This window comes from Chaetodon auriga, chromosome 8 (genome assembly GCF_051107435.1).
Source record: "Chaetodon auriga isolate fChaAug3 chromosome 8, fChaAug3.hap1, whole genome shotgun sequence".
Taxonomy (NCBI): Eukaryota; Metazoa; Chordata; class Actinopteri; order Chaetodontiformes; family Chaetodontidae; genus Chaetodon; species Chaetodon auriga.
Genome location: NC_135081.1, coordinates 18,677,539 through 18,698,150, shown reverse-complemented (window position 1 = coordinate 18,698,150; position 20,612 = coordinate 18,677,539). Strand labels below are relative to the sequence as shown.

The 20,612-nt window shown below is 46.1% G+C and overlaps 2 protein-coding genes across 3 annotated transcripts; both read left to right on the top strand.

The window, feature by feature from the left end:
• Positions 1–6,508: 6,508 nt before the first annotated feature.
• Positions 6,509–11,475, top strand: il11a (interleukin 11a). The gene is made up of 5 exons (XM_076737963.1): positions 6,509–6,515; positions 7,286–7,443; positions 10,431–10,526; positions 10,678–10,839; positions 11,022–11,475. Exons 1-5 carry the CDS (start codon positions 6,509–6,511, stop codon positions 11,199–11,201), a joined length of 603 nt encoding a protein of 200 aa, XP_076594078.1. The 3' UTR covers positions 11,202–11,475.
• Positions 11,476–13,020: 1,545 nt separating this feature from the next.
• znf628 (zinc finger protein 628) lies at positions 13,021–20,465 on the top strand. 2 transcript variants are annotated; one of them, XM_076737818.1, is made up of 9 exons: positions 13,021–13,148; positions 13,599–14,174; positions 14,309–14,381; positions 14,466–15,404; positions 15,930–16,100; positions 16,237–16,570; positions 16,914–17,068; positions 17,648–17,890; positions 18,025–20,465. In XM_076737818.1, the coding sequence occupies exons 2-9, from the start codon at positions 13,789–13,791 to the stop codon at positions 20,086–20,088; spliced, it is 4,365 nt and encodes a 1,454-aa protein (XP_076593933.1). In that variant the 5' UTR covers positions 13,021–13,148; positions 13,599–13,788; the 3' UTR covers positions 20,089–20,465. The 2 variants fall into 2 exon arrangements, with proteins under 2 accessions (XP_076593933.1, XP_076593934.1); XM_076737819.1 differs by having other exon boundaries at positions 13,088–13,148; positions 13,883–14,174.
• The last annotated feature ends 147 nt before the right edge of the window (positions 20,466–20,612 follow it).

Here is a 20,612-nt window from a genome sequence, read left to right as displayed (position 1 = left end):
TAATTTAATGAACAGCCCGTGATGGAGGGGCCCGATGTGCGTCAGCCTTCACAGAAAACAGCCAGGCCATGTCAGGTTAAAGGGGGTAGTAGGTTATAAATTGTTTTAAATACTGGAGTGAACTGTCTAACAGACGTAAGCATATGTGTGTTTCTGTGAGTTTGTTTGTGTGTGTGTGTTTGTGTGTGTTTGCGTGTGTCCATCTGTCTGCAAAAGGGCATCCTCCCACCCCCCCATGTGACTGAGGTCACGTCACATTGACAAAGTGACTCGGTCGAGCCAGCTGCGACGTCACACCAGTCCTCTTCCTTTTGTCTTCCCGCTCCCCTCACTCTTTCCCCATCGGCGCTCCAGGCCCCGCTGCCCCCTTGCAGACACACACACACACACACACACACACAGCCCCCCCCCCCCCCTTTCCCCTGAGAGTTTGTCAGCAGCTTCCGTAGAATAACACGACAACAGACTCAGTGTGTGGCTGACGCAGACGCACGGCGCGCCGGCAAGTAGTGGTCAGCTCTGATACAGTATACATCACTCACACACACACACATGTAGTAACTCACCACAGACACAGTGCAAGACTGACAAAGAGACAGAGAATGCACAAGTAATGTCTCCCGGATAACTATTCTGCACGCTGAGGAATGCACCAAAAATAGCACCTTCACTTTCATTCTGCTCTCTTCTCTCTCTTACTTTTATGATGAAAAGTTCTGCGCATGGTCACTGGTGCAGAGATGTTGCAGCCAGGTGATAAAAAGAATTCACCGTTTACATGCACATGCTGAATTACATCCGCTTTCATTGTTTAAAGCTCGTCCTGTGCACCAGACTGCGCAGGAGAAAGACGGGGAGACCAGGGGGAGAGGGGGATGCGAGGTGGAAACGAGTGAGTGGGTGAAAGAGAAAGTAAGAGGGAGCTGAGGGGAAGCAGTCTGAAAAGAGGAAGAGATGGGGAGAGAGAGGGATGCAGACAGGACACGCAATGACAGGGGAGGAAAGAATGTTTAGGGCGACTGAGAATGGCGGTGAGAGGAGCGGGAGGGAGAAGCGGAGGAGAAAGCGGGAGCTCTGAGACAGGCCTGGGCTCTCCAGTGTATTAACACCAGTCTGAGATGGAGGGAGCAAGCAGGGTAGATGGAAAGAGTGTTTGCACAGTAAAAAGTTCCTTTTGCGTGGGTTGCTTACTTCCCGCTGTACCCTCCTCCTCCTCCTTCCTCTTCTCCTTCTCACACTCTGTCTGTGACCTATTGCTTCAACCAGTTCATTCAGAGATTTCCTCACTGGCAGACGCAAAACTGCTTGTACGCAGTGAGAGGGGAACGTGAGCAGGTGAGCAACGCAGAGTCAGAGAGGGAGAGGGTTTCGGCTGATACACATGCACGCACGCGCGCACATGCACACACATTCAGTGTGTTTTGTCACATACCATGGAGTTTGGTTTCCAAACAAAATGAGCCTCGTAAATGTGTGTTTAATAGAGAGCTGATTTAAACATTTTGCTCCCCCGGTTTCTGCCGGGAGAGACGTTTGCCTCATGCTCTCCCTTTCATCCCTGCATCCTGCCCTTTGCGCGGCTCCGTGAGCTGAGCCAGTGGAGGAAACCTGCAATAATGATGCTGGTTAATGTCCCCCTTTAATGGTCTAATAAAAAGGCAAAGCAACAGATGCGCAACAGCCATATCTGCCTCAACTGGGCAGCTCGCATGAAAAAGGAAGAGAGCAATTGACACGCATAATTAGTAAATCACGTCCATGGGGAGCTGTCTCAGCTTAGGACTCGCCAGTGGAGGGGGCGTGGAGGGGGGCTTCAGAGGAGGGTCTTGTCATATATCCATTTGAAAGGGGACAACAGTGCTTTAACACTGATCACTGACAGTGAGACAGAGAGAGAGTCAGAGACGTCACTTTATTGCCCAATGACTGCAGCCCCCTCCTGTGTGTCACTATTTCTCCCTCCAGCCCCCCCTGAACTTTTAACACACTCACTTGCTCTCTGACGTAGGTTGAAGTACAGGGGGCAAGCGGAGGGAAGAGGGGGGTGGCGTGATGATGGCAGTGGGTACCGAGTTAGGGTGAGGGGTAACCATGACGATTCCCCGGATAGCAGTGGTGGAGGAAGTAATGAGCTCCTTTACTTGAGTGAAATACTGGTATTACTTAAGTAAAAATATATAAGTATAATCAGGGAAATGTACTATAAGTATTGAAAGTAAATGATGTCCCTGTGACTTTTCTACATGTCATTAGATAATCGTTACTGATGCATTAAAAGCAGGATGTCACTGTTACAGCTGGTTGAGGTGGAGCTCATTTATAACTAGTTTGTACAGGACAACAACTAATGATTATTTTCATTACGGACTCATTATTTTCTCCATTCATTGATTCATAGTTACCATTGCGAATTCATTTTCTGTCAATCAACTTATTTCAGCTCTACTAACAGTATAAACTGTTGAGTATCTTATAAGCTTTATATTTTTATGCAAACATGTAACTGAAGCTGTCAAGTAAAGTAGAAGTCCTCAGATTTGCACTTCAGTACAGCGCTTGAGTAAATGTACTTAGTTACATTCCACCACTGCCAGATGGGATACCCTGCCAGAATCACACACTTGGCAGCGAGCTGGAGAGAATGAATGAGGGACAGAATGACGGAGTAGAGAGGAAGAAGAGAGGAGGAGGAGGAGGAGGTCATGGGGAAACTTGAAAGTGCCCTGTTCTAGGAGAGTAAATATTAACAGTAATAGGTCGGACCTTTGGTTTTGCCTTTGAACGTAATCGCCGCGGTTGTTTACTCAGGCCCTGCTGGAATTCCCTGGAGGAAATGAGGGTGCAACATAAAAATGATGAATTTATTACTACTCCTTCTCCCATGATCCCTTTTACCATCGCAGCAGCGTTGCGTCACGACCAGCATTTGCACTGTTTACATATGACACTCTGAGGTAAGCAGAACATGAGACTTAACCCTAAAACCCACAAGACGACTTTATCATCCACCTGGACATGGAAATTAACCCGCGGCGACAAACATTTATGGGAAAAACCACATTAACAGAATGGGCTGATTTGGTATTTGTTCCCATAATCAAACTACAACCCTAATTAAACTAAAGCAAACACTGAAAAAAATCCCCAACATATAAAAATCTGTTCTTGCAAAAGCTCTTCCTTGTCAGGTAAATAAACCACTCACACTCATTCTGAATTTGCTTCAATCAAAGTGGCGAATGAATCACGCAGCTGTGTGGATTAACAGGCCGGCAAAAGGTGAGCAAAGAGTGTGAGGCATTCAAATGATTTGAAGCCTGCGTAATAATGTGTGAATACATGCCGTGGCGCACAGGAAACCTAGTGTAAAGCATGAGCGAATTGAGTGAAGCTTGTGTGAGTAAAGTTTGTCTGGCAGCGAGGCCTGGCAGACCCTGTCACAGGTTCCCCTTCCTCTCTGATGTCTTTGAGGTCGTAGTCTGAGTGTCTCACTCTGTTTCTCCTCCTATGGTGGTTTACACAGATTGGTGATGTAATGGGTAGCATATGAAGGCCACACACAAACACACACACGCAGACGCACACACAAACACTGATGCACATGCACGATATACAGACACCGCACTTATACCACCACATACCCATAATTACACACATATACTGTACGCACACCCATTTACACAAACCCTGGATTCCCCCTTTTCCAACAGGCATGCGCCAGTGTGCGCTCGCTCTCTCACACACACAAAAACAAAATTCTAAACAAAGATACACAATTCGTTTCATTTTGCGTGCCGACGTCTATGCATACGTGCACGCGCACACGCCACACACACACACACACTTAAAGGATACCCATCCGGTGTCATGGTGTGTGAGTGATCAGCGCTGGCGGACGGCCTAACAGAAGGCTGTGTGCTTCAGAACCACCCAGGAGACCCCCATCATGAGAGGCAGCCCAGAGAGGGAATGAGGGAGAGTGACTAACTTCACTTTTTCTTTTCTTCTCTCCCCAGCTGTGTCTTCAAACGGCCCTTTGATGTGGCAAATTAAAAAGAGCGAGTGTGTCAATATCTCCCTACGTCCAACCGCACTCATCTATTTCCTCCCCTCCTTCTGCTGCTCTCCTCCCTTGCCTGCTTTTCTTCTCTACTGTTGACCCGAGAAAACAGAGTATGACCCTTTTTAACCACAACAACTCTGCCACCCACTCACTGCCACCAGGCCCTCATCATTTGGAGGGTGTTTGTTTGTCTGTGTAGGCCCACCACCGGACTGGCAACTCTGTGTGTGTGTATACTGTACGTGTATGAGTGTGCGAGCGTGCGCATTCAGGGCCCACCACTAATTATTTTCTAACCACACCATGAGTGTATGTCTGTGAATGAGGGTCTCCTAATCTCACACCCAGACTCAAAAGCGCTTTCTTCCCTTCCCCTGGTCTCTCTCGCTCACTCTTTCTCCCTTTGTTTGTTTGTGTCAGTAGCCAGGTTTCCACCCAAATGGAGGAAAAATTCTAACCAAATTTTCAGGAAATTGGCAAAAGAAAAGGCCTATTTACACCTACCGAATATCAGGAGGTGAGATAAGCAGCGCTGATTCTCCGCTCAGGTGCCGTTATACCACTGCAGAAGAAGAGGGCGCCACAAGATGATGTAATTAAACGACCGCCAGTCAAACTTCAAATGATGTGAGGGGAAAAAATGATGCTGGAAGTGTAGCCTTTCTGTTCGTTTCATGTATTAATGTGTTAATACAGGTGTCACATCCCGCTCAGCGCTCCACACAGATCTCATATTTGTACACATTTCACTCCCTTGTGATATACAGTACGTGTACGCTGTGATGCCTCGACTGTCCCTCTGTGATGACTGGAAATCATTCTTGCCCTTTGCAAAAGCAGGCCACACTTTACTGCACCTGACAGGGTGTTTCCAGACTGCCTCTGCGCGTGTGTGTGTCTGTGCATGTTGATGTGTGTACAGGAGACTGTTATGTTTCTACATGTATCAGAGTGTGTGTTTCGGAGCTGCAAAGTGCAATTTTGGTGTGTTTTCGTTCTTTTACAGCAGCATGTTTTTCTTTGACCGATCGTGCGTGTGCATCTATGTGCATATCGTGTGCGTGTGTGTGCGTGTGTGTGTGTGAAGTGTCGACCCCATCAACCACCCTGCACCCCTCAAACATGTGTCTGTGTTAATGTCCTGCGGTGTGTGTATATGCGTGTGTGTCCGCTCACTGTTTCTATGCAACACTTTCAGAGGCCCCTTCTGGTCTGGACAACACCTCTCTCCTGCTCCTATCCGTCTCTCACTCCTCACTCTTTCCTTCACCCTGGAGAGGGAGAGAAGGAGTGAAAAAAAAAAGAGAGGAGGTGGGTGGGGGGGCAGTGGAAATAACAGGCTGCTGTCTCAGGAGGGGCTCTGAAAAAAAAAAAGAGCAAGGGGTGAGAAAAGGAGGGAAATATGGTAGAGAAAAGGTGTTTGCTGTGAGTCTTAGCCGTAATACAGGCAATGTGGCATGTGTAGCCGAAATTAGCTGTGAATTAAATAACACAAGCGAGAACACACTTCCTGTGACATTTCACCCTTGAATACAGCGCATAACACCGGGTGAGCGCAAGAAAAAGAGAGGGCAGGTCAAACTGGAGGCTCAGAAAGACACATGGTTACATGAGATATGCTGATACACATGAAAACAATGGGCTTTTTAAAACGTCTGCAGTGATAGAGAGAGGCAGGGGGGAAGAGATTTGGAGATGGGAAGATAAAAAGAGGTAGATGGGACTGATTGGTGCAGGTAGCGGGATGCGACGGAGGAAGTGCTGGAGATAGCGACGGCACAGGACGGGGAGAAAGTGATAGAGGAAAGAAAAAAAACAACGGAACATTTTTTTTTTAAGTTTCGCAAAGGGAGACAGGCAGCAGGGAGGGGAGGAGGAAAGAGGGAGAGAGAGAGGAGGGAGAGAGGGGGAGAGAGAGAGAGAGAGAGAGAGAGGGAGAGCGAGAGAGCGTGTGTCTGTGTGTGTGTGTGTTTTTATGAATGAAGTGAGTCACTGCCGATGTGTCATAGGCCCGACGTCTTTATAAAGGAAGTTTTAAACAAGCCTAAACACTTCACTGCGCGCAAAAAATTGGACTTACCACACTCGCATCCCTCTCTCTGCATTTCTGTTGCCTCTCTCTCTGTCTCTCCAAACTGTCTAAGTGTCTCTCTGCCTTCAGCACTCCATAAAGACTCATCTCAAACTTTAACCAAAGACAGAAAAGTTTGACTTTTACCTTCCTCTCCTGACTTTCTCTCTGAGTGCCTCAGTCATCACTCTGCTCTCTCATTCATTCTCTCTCTCTCGTCCTGACAACTTTCCTCCTCACTCTGACTTCAAGAGTGCGAAGAAGAAACCGGAGCACGTGACAATTTCCGGAGTTCAATTTATTTATTAATTTTCTATTTATTTATTTATCTGCGTTTGTTTGCTGGTTTACCTATCTCTTGGATCCGAATCAATATGAAATGTAAGTGTTTGTATGAGCGCATTTGAATGCCTAATTGCTTTAATTGTTAATTATTTCTTTTACAGCTTTATTTTAATTCTAAACGCTTTGCTTTAAAGTTGTGAGTGTATGACGTTTGTGTGACTGTTAGCAGCTGTTTTGTCGTCCTTTTCAGACTGATGTGATTGATTTTTAGATTAAATTCTAAACAATGAACTTACTTCTGACTTTCAGTATGGACAACTTTACTCTCTAAACTAAAAGTTGCACTCGACTGGGAGCTCAGATGCTCCTGCAGTGTTATTTTGGCTGCGATTCTTGTGGTTCACCTGTAATTATCAAGCATTCATCATTTCAACAGCACTGTGGTTCCCTTTTAATACTTAGTCTACCTTGTATTTGAACTTGAAAGGAAAAGAATGAATGAGCTTACTGTTAGAGAGTTGACTTGGCTGGGTCTATATAATTTATACCACCAACTCACGTACCTATCCAGTTGCAGGTGTGACAATCAGCAGCATTCATTTCGCTGCTTATGGTGAAGGGGTGATGATGATATTCAGTGTCAAAGCCCGGCTTTTAATGATTTAATGATTTGCATTCAGCCTGTGAAAACATGACTCTGACACTGAAGCTCTTCAGGATTCCTCTGCCAAGTCTGGAGCTATTGTTTATATTATGGTGCAATATCTTCCCCTGGAGCTGACAGCCGTGGCCTGAGGTCATTATCATTATGGCGAGATGACAAGCGCCTCTCCACTAATTGCTTCCGTTTTCTTCTGCCCCTGCAGTGCTGCTCGACTCCTCCTCATCGCTCCTCTTCTCGCTGCTATTGGCCCAGCTGCCTGTGTTCACGTCTGCCTCTCCAGTACCACAGCGGCGGCCCAATGACATGGATAAACTGTCCAATCAGACCAAAAATCTAATGAAGCTCACCCAAGAACTGCTGGTAAGTCAAAATGTCGTCATTGCAATTGTCAGTCTCAGCTACTGATTGGAGGAGAGGCTAATGAGGCCCTGACCATCCTATGCTAATTGAATTGTTAGTGTGAGGGTGGAAGAGGATGCTGGTCATTGTGCCACAGCCTGTCTTGATTGATCTTCCTCTAACTGGATTTTGGTGTTAATGTCACCTCTCAGTTTTGGTTACATCACTCTTCAAGCAGCACTAACTTTCCACCATGAGTTGTTGTGGAAACTGTTTGGCTGAAGTTTACCAGGTTTACTCAGGATTCAGTTTGACTTAAGCTGCTTTCATTGATGACAGACTGGCTGGAGTCCATATGCATGCTTAGATCAGGGCAGCAAAAGCCTCAGGGGAGATTTGACTGAGTGATCTCACTTTTAATCCACACTAGACTCGGAAGGGAGGGGAGGTCTGACTCAGCAACCTCCTGGTCTGCCTGGTCACCTGACTGGTGGCGGTAGCAGGAAGATTGGTGGCCAGGTCGGTGCCTATATCCTGCCCAGTGAACGTGCAGTGAAATTAATAAGTTTTATGGAGCTGAGGAGAATAAAAACACATTTACAGCAAGGATCTAGCAAGATACACAATGTAGTCAAGGGGACAGAGAAACAAAACAGAAAGTTCTAGGAATCCGTTTAATGTCTCCCATCAAGACAAATATAGAACTACATATCAACACTGTACCTGCATCCAACTAAAGCTGGACAGCCAAGCATATCATCTGTGAAATGACAGCAAAGTATATCACATGCCTGTTTACATAGAAACATGTTTATGTTCTGCGGCTAGACTGTGGAAGTGAGGAAGGAATTGGAGGAGTTTTTTTTTTTTCTCCTATGAAATGTGAATCATTTGCACCGTACTGACAACTCTGGCAGACTCTGACAAATCTTATTTTGTTGACAGTCAAGTGGTTAGGAAAATCAGATCTGAGAACATAGCCAAGATTTGGCTCCAGCTGGTGATTGTGTATCAACACTGTGTTTTAACAGGTGAAAAGAAAGCGGGATCGTATCTCTGGATCTTTGGTTACACATGACTGATCCAGATTCTATTTTTGCATTATGCAAATCTTTAAAGTCTTTTGTTCAGGGGATGAAATCAAAAATAGCCACAGACTCTCTCTAGTCTTGGCTAGTAGATAATGTAGATAATGTTCAGAAAGTGTGTGTCTGTGTGTGTGTGTGTGTGTGTGTGTGTGTGTGTGTGTGTGTGTTCTGTACATATGTGTGGGTTTGTTACTTTAAATCAATGTTACAGACCATTGTGTAGCAGTAGTCTAACCTGGGATCCAGATGTGAAGGAACCAACATCATCAAAGGGGGTTGGGGACAGTATTAGACAGTGTTCAGTAAATGGAAGATTTATTTTTAATTTTCTTTCCTTATTGTGTGGAATTCCACTAAAAAGAGGACAAAGTTAGGAAAGATAAATAGAATGGGAATCCATGGAAAGTCCCTGCAAAAAGGCAATGAAACTGATGCTTTAAAGGGAGAGAAGTGTGTGTGTGTGTGTGTGTGTGTGTGTGTGTGTGTATACACACACATAGGTCCATATAAGTTTTCCGACTCAAGTGTGTGTGTGTGTGTGTGTGTGTGTGTGTGTGTGTGTGTGTGTGTGTGTTTGAGTGTGTTTGCATGCATGCAGTATGGGTGTGAATGTGTCCATGCATTTGTGTGTAGGCATTTTTGTGGCTGTGTGTGTGTGCATTGAGGGTTCTGTAAATAGTCATGGTTGTGTAGGTGCGGTGTTTAGAGTTATGCTTTCGGTCGCCACAGCAAAGTGACTTGATAAAAATCAAAAAGATTTATCACATTCCAGTATTTGCATTCAGGAAGAAAAAAGGCTGGATGCTAAGTTCTGTCGGGTGAGGTCATGATCTACGATGGAGAGAGCAAGAAAAGGAGGATAAGAGGGAGAATTAAAGGCTGAGAAAGATGGAACAAAAACCACAAGAGATGAAGAGATCAGAGAGCCAACTAGATGACAAGCCAGTGGTGTATGTGTGTGCATGCATGCACATGTGCACGTGATGTTGCATGTGCTTATGCACCTGGTATGAGACAGAGAGGACGAGGGGGGCAGGGGAGAGGGTAGGGAAGCAGGGGATAGAAGGGGACAAAGGCAACGGAGACAAAACATTGGACCACAAACATAAGTGAGCTCTCATGAAAGGCTGATGGAGAGACATGTGAAACAATGCGGCACATTCATCACCAAAAACATCAACACAAACAACGGGAGGCAAACGGTAGAGCAAGGAAAACACGGGATAACAGGTTAAGGAAGCATTAAGTACAGACAACCTGTTTACACAAAACATTTCTCAGCACTCATCATCCTAATGTTGTTATGTTCCTCTACTGATTGGAAATGACGCAGGCCACATCAGTCATCTCCATTTACCCCCATTCATTACTGAATCAGGCATACATCTTTAGTGCTAAATTGTACTACTGTTGAGCACAGCTGCCTTCTAAGGTACAACCACGTGAACCTGCAGTCAGGTTGTTTGCCCCCCTCTGGTGGCCACGATGAGCACGACATCTGCTGTCTGGACATAGTTTACAACACGACTCTTGCTGGGCAGCAGCACTGCGTCATTCCATCTTTTTATAGCTGTGACCCTGGAGTTTCCCTACAGCCCTGTGTTGTCTGTCCCACTTGGAGCTTTCTTAGTCACTGCATATGTTGTTATCCGCGCTCCCTGTAGAAAACATCCTGTGGGTTCAGGTCATTTACTCTTATTGTTGACATTTGGGGTGGCTGAATGTGGGTGAACTCACACTGACCCGATCAACCACGCTCCCCTCAGTGAGAGCTACTGTCTCTAAGCACAGAAAACAGTCATCCGATCGAGGTGCTGGACTAATACTTTCCTCATGTTGCCGTGACTTGTCTCAGGATGAGTAAAATTGCACTGATGCAAATTGCTAACTGCCTGCTCTGTGTCTTGTTTTCTCTTTCAGAGGGAGCATGCATTTGATTCAGATGTGGAGCCCCACAGGTTCAGATCCCTGCCAGAAATGAGCAACAGATCAGCCAATGATCTCAACAATCTTGAGGTAATGCTCTGATAATGCACTTGTGTGTGACTGTGTGCATGTGTGTGTGTGCGTGCTTGTGAAGGGAGAGGGGCTGGTCTGTTTCTTTTCGCACAGTTACATCTTGCCACACCCATGCTAAGTCTCTAAAGTATGTCTGTGTTGTTTCCAGCTGAAGCCCACACTCTCTCAGCTGCATTCTGACCTGAAGCTGTATGAGCACCACTTCGAGTGGCTGAACAAGGTTTCGAAGAAGCACCACCACCCTGCATTGCCCAAGCTGGTAGAGATGATCAGAGAAATGAAATCTCTCATCAGCCTGCTGCACCGTCAGGTAAAGAGCTCAGTTTCTCCTTTTCATTCTCAGTTGATTTCAGTGTTTAATTTTCTCTAAGTTTTAGCAGAAAACTGTCATTTTGGACAACAGTGTGCCACCACTTTTACATTTACCCTGTGATGAATAAATGAATGAACTGCTGTTCTAATCTGTTTGTCTTCCTCTCTTCTCTCCTCCAGATGCTGAGAGTTGAAGCACCGAGGCTGACTCCAGCGACCCCCTCCCTCCCCCCTCACCTCCCCTATCAGTTTGATGTCCTGCAATCCAGTCATGAGCTTCTTCAACACTTCAAGCTCTTCTGTGATTGGGCGTACAGAGCATTCATCAGCCTCAAGCCCAAAGTCTCTGCAGTACAATGATAATCCAAGCACATTCACTCTTCTCCTTTCAACTACTTGGCTGCAGAGCCAGTGAGGACAAGTGGAGTCCCGCCTCAGCCAAAGGGGAATAATGACCATATCAGTGTGCATTGCAGTCAATAGCATCCCTTAAGAGGCCCAAACGTCAACCAATGACATGCGTGTTGAAGAATGTGTCTTTCCATCAGAGCCAATAAGGATGCACTATACTGCAGCCAGTTACAACCATAAAGATTTTTGTTAAAGCAAACTGCCAGTTTAACTACAATGATCATGTCATGATTCCCCAAACTCTCTCCTAAAGGCCTTGTTCATGACCATGTTATTTATGTATTTATTTATTTATTGACTGTCAGTAATTTATTTAATTTTATTTATTTGAAATTGCAATGTGTCACTCTCATCTTTATTTCTGTATTAACGTGAATTTATTTGCCCACATCTCTGTAATCTTTCTTTTTTTGTCTTGTGTCTCACTGATCCTCAAGAAAAACACAGTAGCACTTCCTGAACCTATAGCTCTGATAATGACTTTCTTTGCATTTGTGTATTTCTTCAGCGAATAATTCTTCCAGTAGATGTAGCATGCATTTGGAACAGCCAAGGTTTTCACTATCTCTCACTTACAGTGCCCTTAAAGTAAACAGTTGAGAAGATGGTAAGGTTATCTTCTTACCATGTTGAACGTGCCACGTCGTAACATATCAATTGATGACCTATGAAATTAATCACGTTTATCTGAAAATGTCAAGGTGGTAGCCGAAGAGAAGTGAATACTTTCTTTTGTACCACAGGCAGAGTTTCTATTTTCAATGCCTGTTTCTCGTGTTCCGCATGAGGAGGCATATTTAACATTGTGGTAAAGTTGAATGAATGTGCCCTGTTGCTGAGCACTGATGGACCTGATTAGATTCTTTGCACAAACTTGTTAGGATTAGCCTCTTGGATGAGTGAGATGGCTGATTTTGAACCTGTGCTTTGGGGTAGAAAAGTTTTTATTATTATTATTATTATTAATATTATTATTATTTTATTTTTTAGTTTTTAGTTTAACACCCAAAGCCTTAAAATACTATGTATTGTGACACTATGTTCTGTACAGGTGTACATAAATGTACAAGAATGTAAATTGTTGTATACAGTGCTTTTGTGTATTATGTTGTTTTCTACAGTATAATGTAGATTACTTCACCAATTTCATCACTATAAGTTCTGTCCATTCCTATTCTAGTATTTGTTTCAGTATTGACTATTTATTTAAGTAACTTGGTGGAACTATTTATTTTGTGCTGCAGTGGAGCAAGTCTCCTATCTTTTTGTACTTTTATACAGTTTTTATTCTTATTTACTATTATTATACCATTATGTTTAAATTATTGTTGTAACATCAAGATGCCTCTTCCACACACTGATTGGCCTCAATGTGAAATATGTGCCTTGGTGAAATAAATACTAAAGAATGTGCACAATGGATTTGAGTATGTCTTTGATAACCATGGTTCACCTAACCAACAACGTAAGCTGAGACAGAAGGGAGTCAGGGCAGTCACACTGGTACTACGTTACCCAGAAGTCTGTGCGCCAGAGTCAGACTATAACGAATACAGATCCATTGTGAATAAAGCTTTAGAAATCACTTCAGGAGACCTCGGAGTGTTGATGCATCACCGATACGTGCTTTTCATTATATTTGATTAGAAATGTTTTTTTGTAAGCAACATTTAAAAACGTCAATCTGTCTGTTGAAGCTCCTGGCCAATAGTAGTAGCTCATCTATTGCAGCAAACAGCCAATCGCTGTCGCTGTTCTTAGAAGGCGGCATCGGGCGGAGAACTGCTGTTAGTTTGCGCTGTGTTTATTGTTAAGGTTGTGTGGATTAGCACTGCGGTACCCAGTTCATTTTAATAATATCAACAATATAGCTTTAAGATGAGGTAAAGATGCTCGGTGAGTACTGCTTCGGCCTGAATTCATGCACATCCTTATCGAGCAGTTTAATGACGCTATTCCGCATTGACGAGGGCTAGTTTAACTTGGCGTTAAATGAAGGCCAGTAGCTGTTTTTGTTGATTCAGTAAAAACTGATATTTCCTCTGGGTGTTGTGTGTCGGCTCGCACAGCTGGTCGATAAATTAAGATACCTTTATAAAGTAGCTTCATGTGTAACTTAGCTGTCACCCCTGTGTGTGTATTGGTAGTAGGCACCGCACTGCGGGGACGGACAGACGCGGACTGACGGCCAGAGGAAAGACAGCAGGGAGGGGGGGTGGGGGACCAGCCTCATAGACAGGAGGGAGGGAGGGAGGGAGGGAGGCAGGGTGGAATTTAAAGGGGACATTCTTACCAGGAGTTACCAAGTTATAACACTGCATGTGTTTCCATTTCACTTTATGTCAGACCTGTCCTCAGCTCTCTACTTGGGATGACAGCTGGTGTTTCCAGTGGCTGACAGGGAAAGAATTTGTGAAAGACACAGAAGAAAATATGAACGAAGGAAAGGTGAAAGAAAAAACCATGATACTGCACCAAAACTAATCCACACCTGCATCCAAGGAGTACCTTCATCTGCTACCAGCTTGCTCTGGTAATGGCTAACTCAGTGGCCTTAGTGGTCCAAGCAGAACTTTTACCGCCTCAGTCCACCGCCTCCCTCTCTCCTTTCCCATCCCTTCTCGGTTCAGGAGAGGATGGTGAGGACGATAGGGACAGAGGGGAGCTTGTGGATGGAGACAAGGCAGTGGTAGAGGGTGGAGTAGAGGTGGTCCTGGACATGGTGACGTCGTCCGTGCCAGGCCCAGCCCAGCAGCCCGAGCAGTCGGACCATCCCTTCCAGTGTATGGACTGTGGGAAGAGCTTCAGGTGGTCGTCCAGGCTGACCCACCACCAGCGGAGCCACAACAATGAGAGACCATACCGCTGCAACCTCTGCCCCAAGGCCTTCAAGGGCTCCTCTGCTCTGCTCTACCACCAACGGTACCCATAAATCATCCATATTATAACAAAAGTATTTGGTGGCAGCAAATAAGATGTAGCACAAGAAAAGTGTTGCATTGTGTAATGACTGTTATGTAATGCTGTCTTCCTGAATGGTTACTCTCCTTTTGCAGGTCTCACTCAGGGGAGAAGCCTTACAAATGTCAGGACTGTGGCAAAGCCTTCAAACGCTCCTCTCTGCTCCAGGTGAGATGTCAAACAAAGTTATTTTATGGAGGAGGATGTCTGGAAAAAGGGAATGCTTATAAATCTACCTCTTTCCATCTCCAGGTCCATCAGAGCGTGCACACTGGAGTGCGTACCTTCTTGTGCCCCTATTGCCCTTTGACCTTTAAATGGAGTTCTCATTACCAGTATCACCTGCGGCAGCATACTGGAGAGTGTCCATACCCCTGTGACACCTGCCCCAAGGCCTTCAAGAACTCAAGCAGTCTGCGGCGACACAAGAATGTCCATCTTGGTCTCAAGCCTTACACCTGCTCAGTGTGTAACAAATCCTTCACTCAGTCTACCAACCTGAGGCAGCACATGAGGATACATACAGGTGAGAGGCCCTACATCTGCAGTGAGTGTGGACGAAGCTTCACACACTCATCGAACCTGGCTCTGCACAAGAACTCCCACTCCAACCTCAACGCAGGAGGGAAAGAGGGGAAGAGGGGAGAGGACGCAAAGAAGGGAAATGAGGTAGTGGAGGTGGTGGTAGGGACTGAGGAAGTGACATCGTCCATGCTGACGGACATGGTTGGATTTGTGAGCCAGGAAGGAACTGATGGAGTCGGGGTGGGGATGGAAGAAGTGTTCCTGTCAACCACCTCGTCCGGCCAGAATCCGAGCCTTCTCCCCCAGCTCACCCTCACATCCTCAGGGGGGGACGTGTGTGCATCGAGGGCCATTGGGACAGAGGTTCACCTGAGCACAGACACCGGGGCCAGTGTGCTGCTGTACAGCTGTGGCAGCTGCAGCCACACCTTTGGCACACGAACAGACCTAGAGGAGCACCAGTCCATGCACATGGCTCCAGAGGAACATGGGGCCAGTGCAGAGGCCGGGCCTGGAGCAGGGATGGAGGTTGGGGATGGGCTTGTGGGAGCTGGCCACCTGCTGGCTGATTTTGAGGAGGTGGTGGAGACGACGACAGTGGCTGAAAATGGACACACGACAGAGGTGCTCCTCGGACTGACGGAGGGCGCAGATGGCAGTAATACCGTAAGTGATTGGATCAAATGGATAAATGTGAGAAGAGAATAAACCCTGTAGATAGGGAGTCAGGTCATCAGGGGGTGGTATGTAGCCTGGTTACAGACCTCTGAATCACAGATTTGTACAGCAGTTTAAATAGGTCTGATTGATGGCTGTCCCCACAGGTTAGAGAAACAATTGACCAATCAGAGGTTAGCAAGTGGGATTAGAGATGGGGATATCGTCTTCTAGCTAGCTAGCTACAGTTATGAAAAATAGGCCGGCAAAAATGTCCACAAGGAAAACAGAACAAGCTAACATAAACAGAGTGTCAGGCTAAATAGATGAAGTGAAACAAAAGGGCAACTCAGTCTGATTATTACTGATTACTGCTGTTCGTAATGTGGCATGGATTAGAATGGCAGTACTCTCGAAGGTCAAAACAAACACTCATCTGTCTGTATAATGTAATTACCTACCTACTCTCTAAAGTGCTTGACTTGAATCTGAAGGCTTTTTTGATATGCATTACTTCCTTTGGTTTGTCCTCAGAATGTGGGCACCACCCAGGCCCAGTTTGACCTGCTGCAGAGCTTCACTGAGGTGACTCAGAGCTCTGAGACCGTTCAGCCAGAGGCCAGAACCACATGGGCAGGGCTGTCATGTGGCTACTGCAATAAGACCTTTAAGACCAGTGGTGGCCTCAACAGACATGTGTCACTGGTGAGAATGCTCTTCTCACAGTTGTACAAATTGCAGGAATGTATCGTATATTGAGCATTGAAATCAGTATCATGCATTTTGATGTATCTATCTTCAAATCATCTTTGCCTCCTGTGTTCCCCTTCTGTGTGTCCAGATGCACTCTCTTTCATCACAGTCCCGCTCCCAGTTCAGCTGCTCCGCCTGTGACCGCTCCTTCCCCCTTCTCTCCTCACTCCTCACCCACCAACACTCCCACACCCCTGAGCAGCGTCTCCTGGCCGAGGCGGAGGCTGAGATAGTGTGCCCTCCTTCCCTTTCCCTGTCTCTCCCCCTCCCCTCCTCTCCCAGCCAGGCTGACAAGCAGCAGGAAGGCCAGAGGGAGATCCACGTTGACATCATTGCCGTCGGTGAGGAGCAGGAGGAGCAACCGGCCAAACCGACCAAAGCCCCCAAAAAGACGGGAGCCAGCAAGAGCACTCCTGCTGGAGGTAAAGGCATTTTCAAAGCAGAACAGACACAGAGCTGCATTTTGACATGGAGACAGTGATTGATTTGATCATACAATAGGAAGTATGATCCAAGCACTCCGCTCCTGTGTTTTGGTATGATATGCTTTCCCTACGCACTGGCAGTCCTCTTTATGCAAAACTAGCCACGCTGTAACCAGTATCAGATTGGTTGTATAATACATTTATAGCAGCCAGGGAACTTTACTTGATGTCTTTTTCCACATAAAGAGGTTGTTCTTTACTCTGTTTACAACAATAGTTGACTCTGTTTTATTGTATTATATGTCATTTTTTATTTCAATTTTCACATACTCTCATACAGAGAGGCCATACCGCTGTTCAGAGTGTGGAAAAGCCTTCAAAGGTTCATCAGGGCTGAAATATCACATGAGGGATCACACTGGGGAAAGGCCCTACCGCTGCACTGAGTGTGGAAAAAGCTTCAAGAGGTCGTCATTGCTTTCAATCCATCAGAGGGTAAGGCCCACTGCAAGAAATTTACACACCAGTTAGGTTTCCAAATGAGAGAATCATCATTGTGGAGCTAAAGCTTATCATTAATGTCATCGTAAAACTTAAGATTTCTCTAGTTTACAAGCACTGCAGCTGCTGAGCGTGGTTCACAGCCACGCAGATGAATGCAGTCTCCAATAGACAAACCCAAAAAGCAAAACACTTCCCCTTCAATGCAGAAACACATTCTGTAGTTACATCTTTCTTGTGACTGAAGTTGCTGTTATCACACAATGTTTTAGTTGTAACTTTTGATTGCATTGTTCACACATTTGGATCTTTGCAGTCTTGAGCTACATTTATCAAAAACAATTACATTTGTTACATTAAATGGATTTCATTGCACTCTTGAAGTTTTACTGCAGTGAACACTGAAAAAACTGGATTTACAAATGCAATAGCAACAACCACAAACTGACACTTTTTTTGCGCTATAAATATGTACTTAAGTATGATTGAGTGTTAGAACATGTAAAAGAAATAAAACCTAATGCCTAAAAGTGTAAATTGCATTTTTTTTTTTTCCATGTTCACCTTACCCAGGTACACACAGGCGTTCGGGCCTTCCAGTGCCCCCACTGCCCTCTCACTTTCAAGTGGAGCTCTCACTATCAGTACCACTTACGGCAGCACACAGGCGAGAGGCCGTATGTGTGTAAGGAGTGTGGCAAGTCCTTCAAGAACACCAGCTGCCTGCGGAGACACAGTCAGATGCACTCTGGACTGCGGCCTCATACCTGCTCCATCTGCTCAAAGTCTTTCTCGCAGACGTCGAACCTCAAACAGGTGAGTACGGCCTGCGCAGGTTCAGCTATCAGCTCGTCTGGATTTTAAACTGTTTGTATTGAACAAATCTGTCTTAACTCATAACCTGTTTTCTTCATTTGTCTACCCTCTTGTTGATATTCCTCTGCGAGCAGCATGAACGCACCCATTCTGGTGAGAGACCCTTTCAGTGCACACACTGCAATAAAAGCTTTACACACTCCTCCAACCTCCAGCTCCACCTTCGCACGCACTCCTCAAGCAAGGACTTCAAATGCCCTTACTGCTCCAAGGAGTTTGTCATGCACTCCTACTTGCAGAGGCACATCCGCACCCATGGCAGTGGTGTTCCCCTGCCCTGCCCTGGTGGTGGAGCTAAAGATGGAGTGGCTGTGAAAGCCAGTGTTGGAGGAGTAACAACCACCACAACCCTGCTCAACCCCATCACTCTGGAAACCTCAGGAAACCATGGCAGCCTGATTGTGTCCCAGCCAGCACTTAATATTCCCCCCAACACCTCCCAGAACTACTTTATGATTCAGACAGCCAGCGGCCTGCAGCTCATTCCTCTGTCATCCCCTACACCAGCCCCTCCACCTCCTCCTCCTCCTCCACCACCACCGCCGCCTCCGTCCCAGCCCCAAAACTTCTTCCTCCTGCAGTGCCCCTCCAACAATGGCAGCCAGTCCAGCTTGATTCTTGTCCCGACAGCGAACAACCCTCCACCAGCTCCGGAGCCTCAGACCCTCCCAGTGCTTCAGACTATCCAAGCTCTGCAACCCGTCCTAAACCAAACACAGACTCAGATACCCCATTTTCCGACCATATCACAGCAACAACAGCAGACCAGGATCATAATCACCAACAATAATAACAATGCAAACGCTCCTGCTGCCACGCCAACACACACTCTCTCAGCCAACTCCCTGCTGACCAAGCCCATATTAGGGAAAAGCACACGGACAGCACGGGGCAGACGGGGACGTAAACCAAAAGCTACTCTTCAGAAATCTGCCGCACCTCCTGTCAGTCAGGCTGCAGGTGGAGCTCTGTTAGTAACAAACTGTCATGTGACCAGTGTCGCACAGACCACTACTGCTGCTAGTACAATCACAGAGTCATCACCATCACCTGTACCCACAGTGTCCCACTGTCCCCTGGCAACATCTTGCACTACTGTCCCAATTCTTTCATCTTCCACCACTGTAACCCCCACAGTGGACACCTCAGGACCTCCATCGGCTGTTTCCATGGTTAGACCAGCCACCACAGTAGCCACAGCATCAGTTTCTGCTCCTGTCCCTGCCACTCCAGAAAGGAACCCCCATACCACTGTGGGGCAAATAAGGACAGGGGAGACCATGGCTGGGAAACAGTTTGTGCTGTGTTTTGAAAATGAAGGACAGGCAAAGGAGGGGATGAATATCGAGGAGGGCGGGGGGTCATACGTGTTCCAGTTTGAAGGGGATACATCGGGAGAGGCAGTGGATGGAGGAATGGGTGGGGAGGGAAAATCACTTGTCTTGCAGTTCAAGACAAATGGGCAAGGTGAAGGGGAAAAGGGGGGAGATAAGGGAGGGATGATGTCACTTCTGCATGAATGGGGTGGGGAAAAGCAGGGAGAGAGACAGGCTGGAGAGGATGGCAGCCAGGGAGAGTCTTATGTCCTTCATTTCCACACTGAGGCACAGGACAGCGGCCCATCCAGCGCCACCTTCAGCCAAGGGCAAGAAACAAGCTTGCAGCTTTCCTGCACACCTACCCAAAGCTTGGTGCCACTTGATGGGCAGGAGGTGGTGTTTGAACTTGGGGGTGAGTCCAAGATGGAGCAGGAAACTGAGGAGGGTATGCAGATGATAGCCCTGATAGAGGGTGAGGGGGAAATGATGGGAGAGGAAGGGGCAGGTTGCAATGCCACAAGTGGCAGGGTTACCGAGGGTGGATCAGCCATGGAAAGTATATTTCAACTGGAAGGCGGAGAGGAAATTGTCATAATTGAGGTCAGCACCAGTAGCTTAAGAGAAGGAAGAATGGAGAGGGGAGGGGATGCAGAGATCTCCCAAAGCAGTGAGGTGAAATTTGAGAGTGTAACAGCAGAGGTAAAGGAAAAGTCTGTGAAGGAACACAACTCCACAGACAGCACAGAGGTGCAAACATCAACTAAAGACACGATAAGAAATGGACCTATACCTAATAAAGAGATGCAGTTCTCTAATTAAGACCGGTGTGCATGTGAGAGAAGAAGAAAGTGTGAGTGAGTGAGTGAATGAGTGAATGAATGCCTCACTATTTGTGGGCTCAGTGTGTTAGCACTTTAGTCAATTTGAGCTCTCCTGGAACTGAGGGAGAACATGCAGTTAGATGAGTACTGTGTTGTAATCCCATGGTGCCACATACTAGAAATGTTATACATTCAAATAGGCTGTACATGGACCTCGGACTGTTCCTAAATATATTAGTTTCAATGATACTGTCGTTGGCAGTTTAAGTAAATACGTTTTTGTGAACATGTTGTACATTGTTGTACATGGCCCACTTTCTTCACAATGTTTAAAGTAAATAGTTAATAATTGTTAATAAATCTGTCAATACCTTTCGTCATTTGCTTTTTTCCTTTCTTGTGGTTTGACATATAAATGTTGCATCTGGAACGCTGTTTGCGCCGTTACGTCGCGTTTGTCATTCACGTAGCCCGTACGCTGTGCGGATTGTAGATACGCAAATAGCGTTGGTCGACTCATTG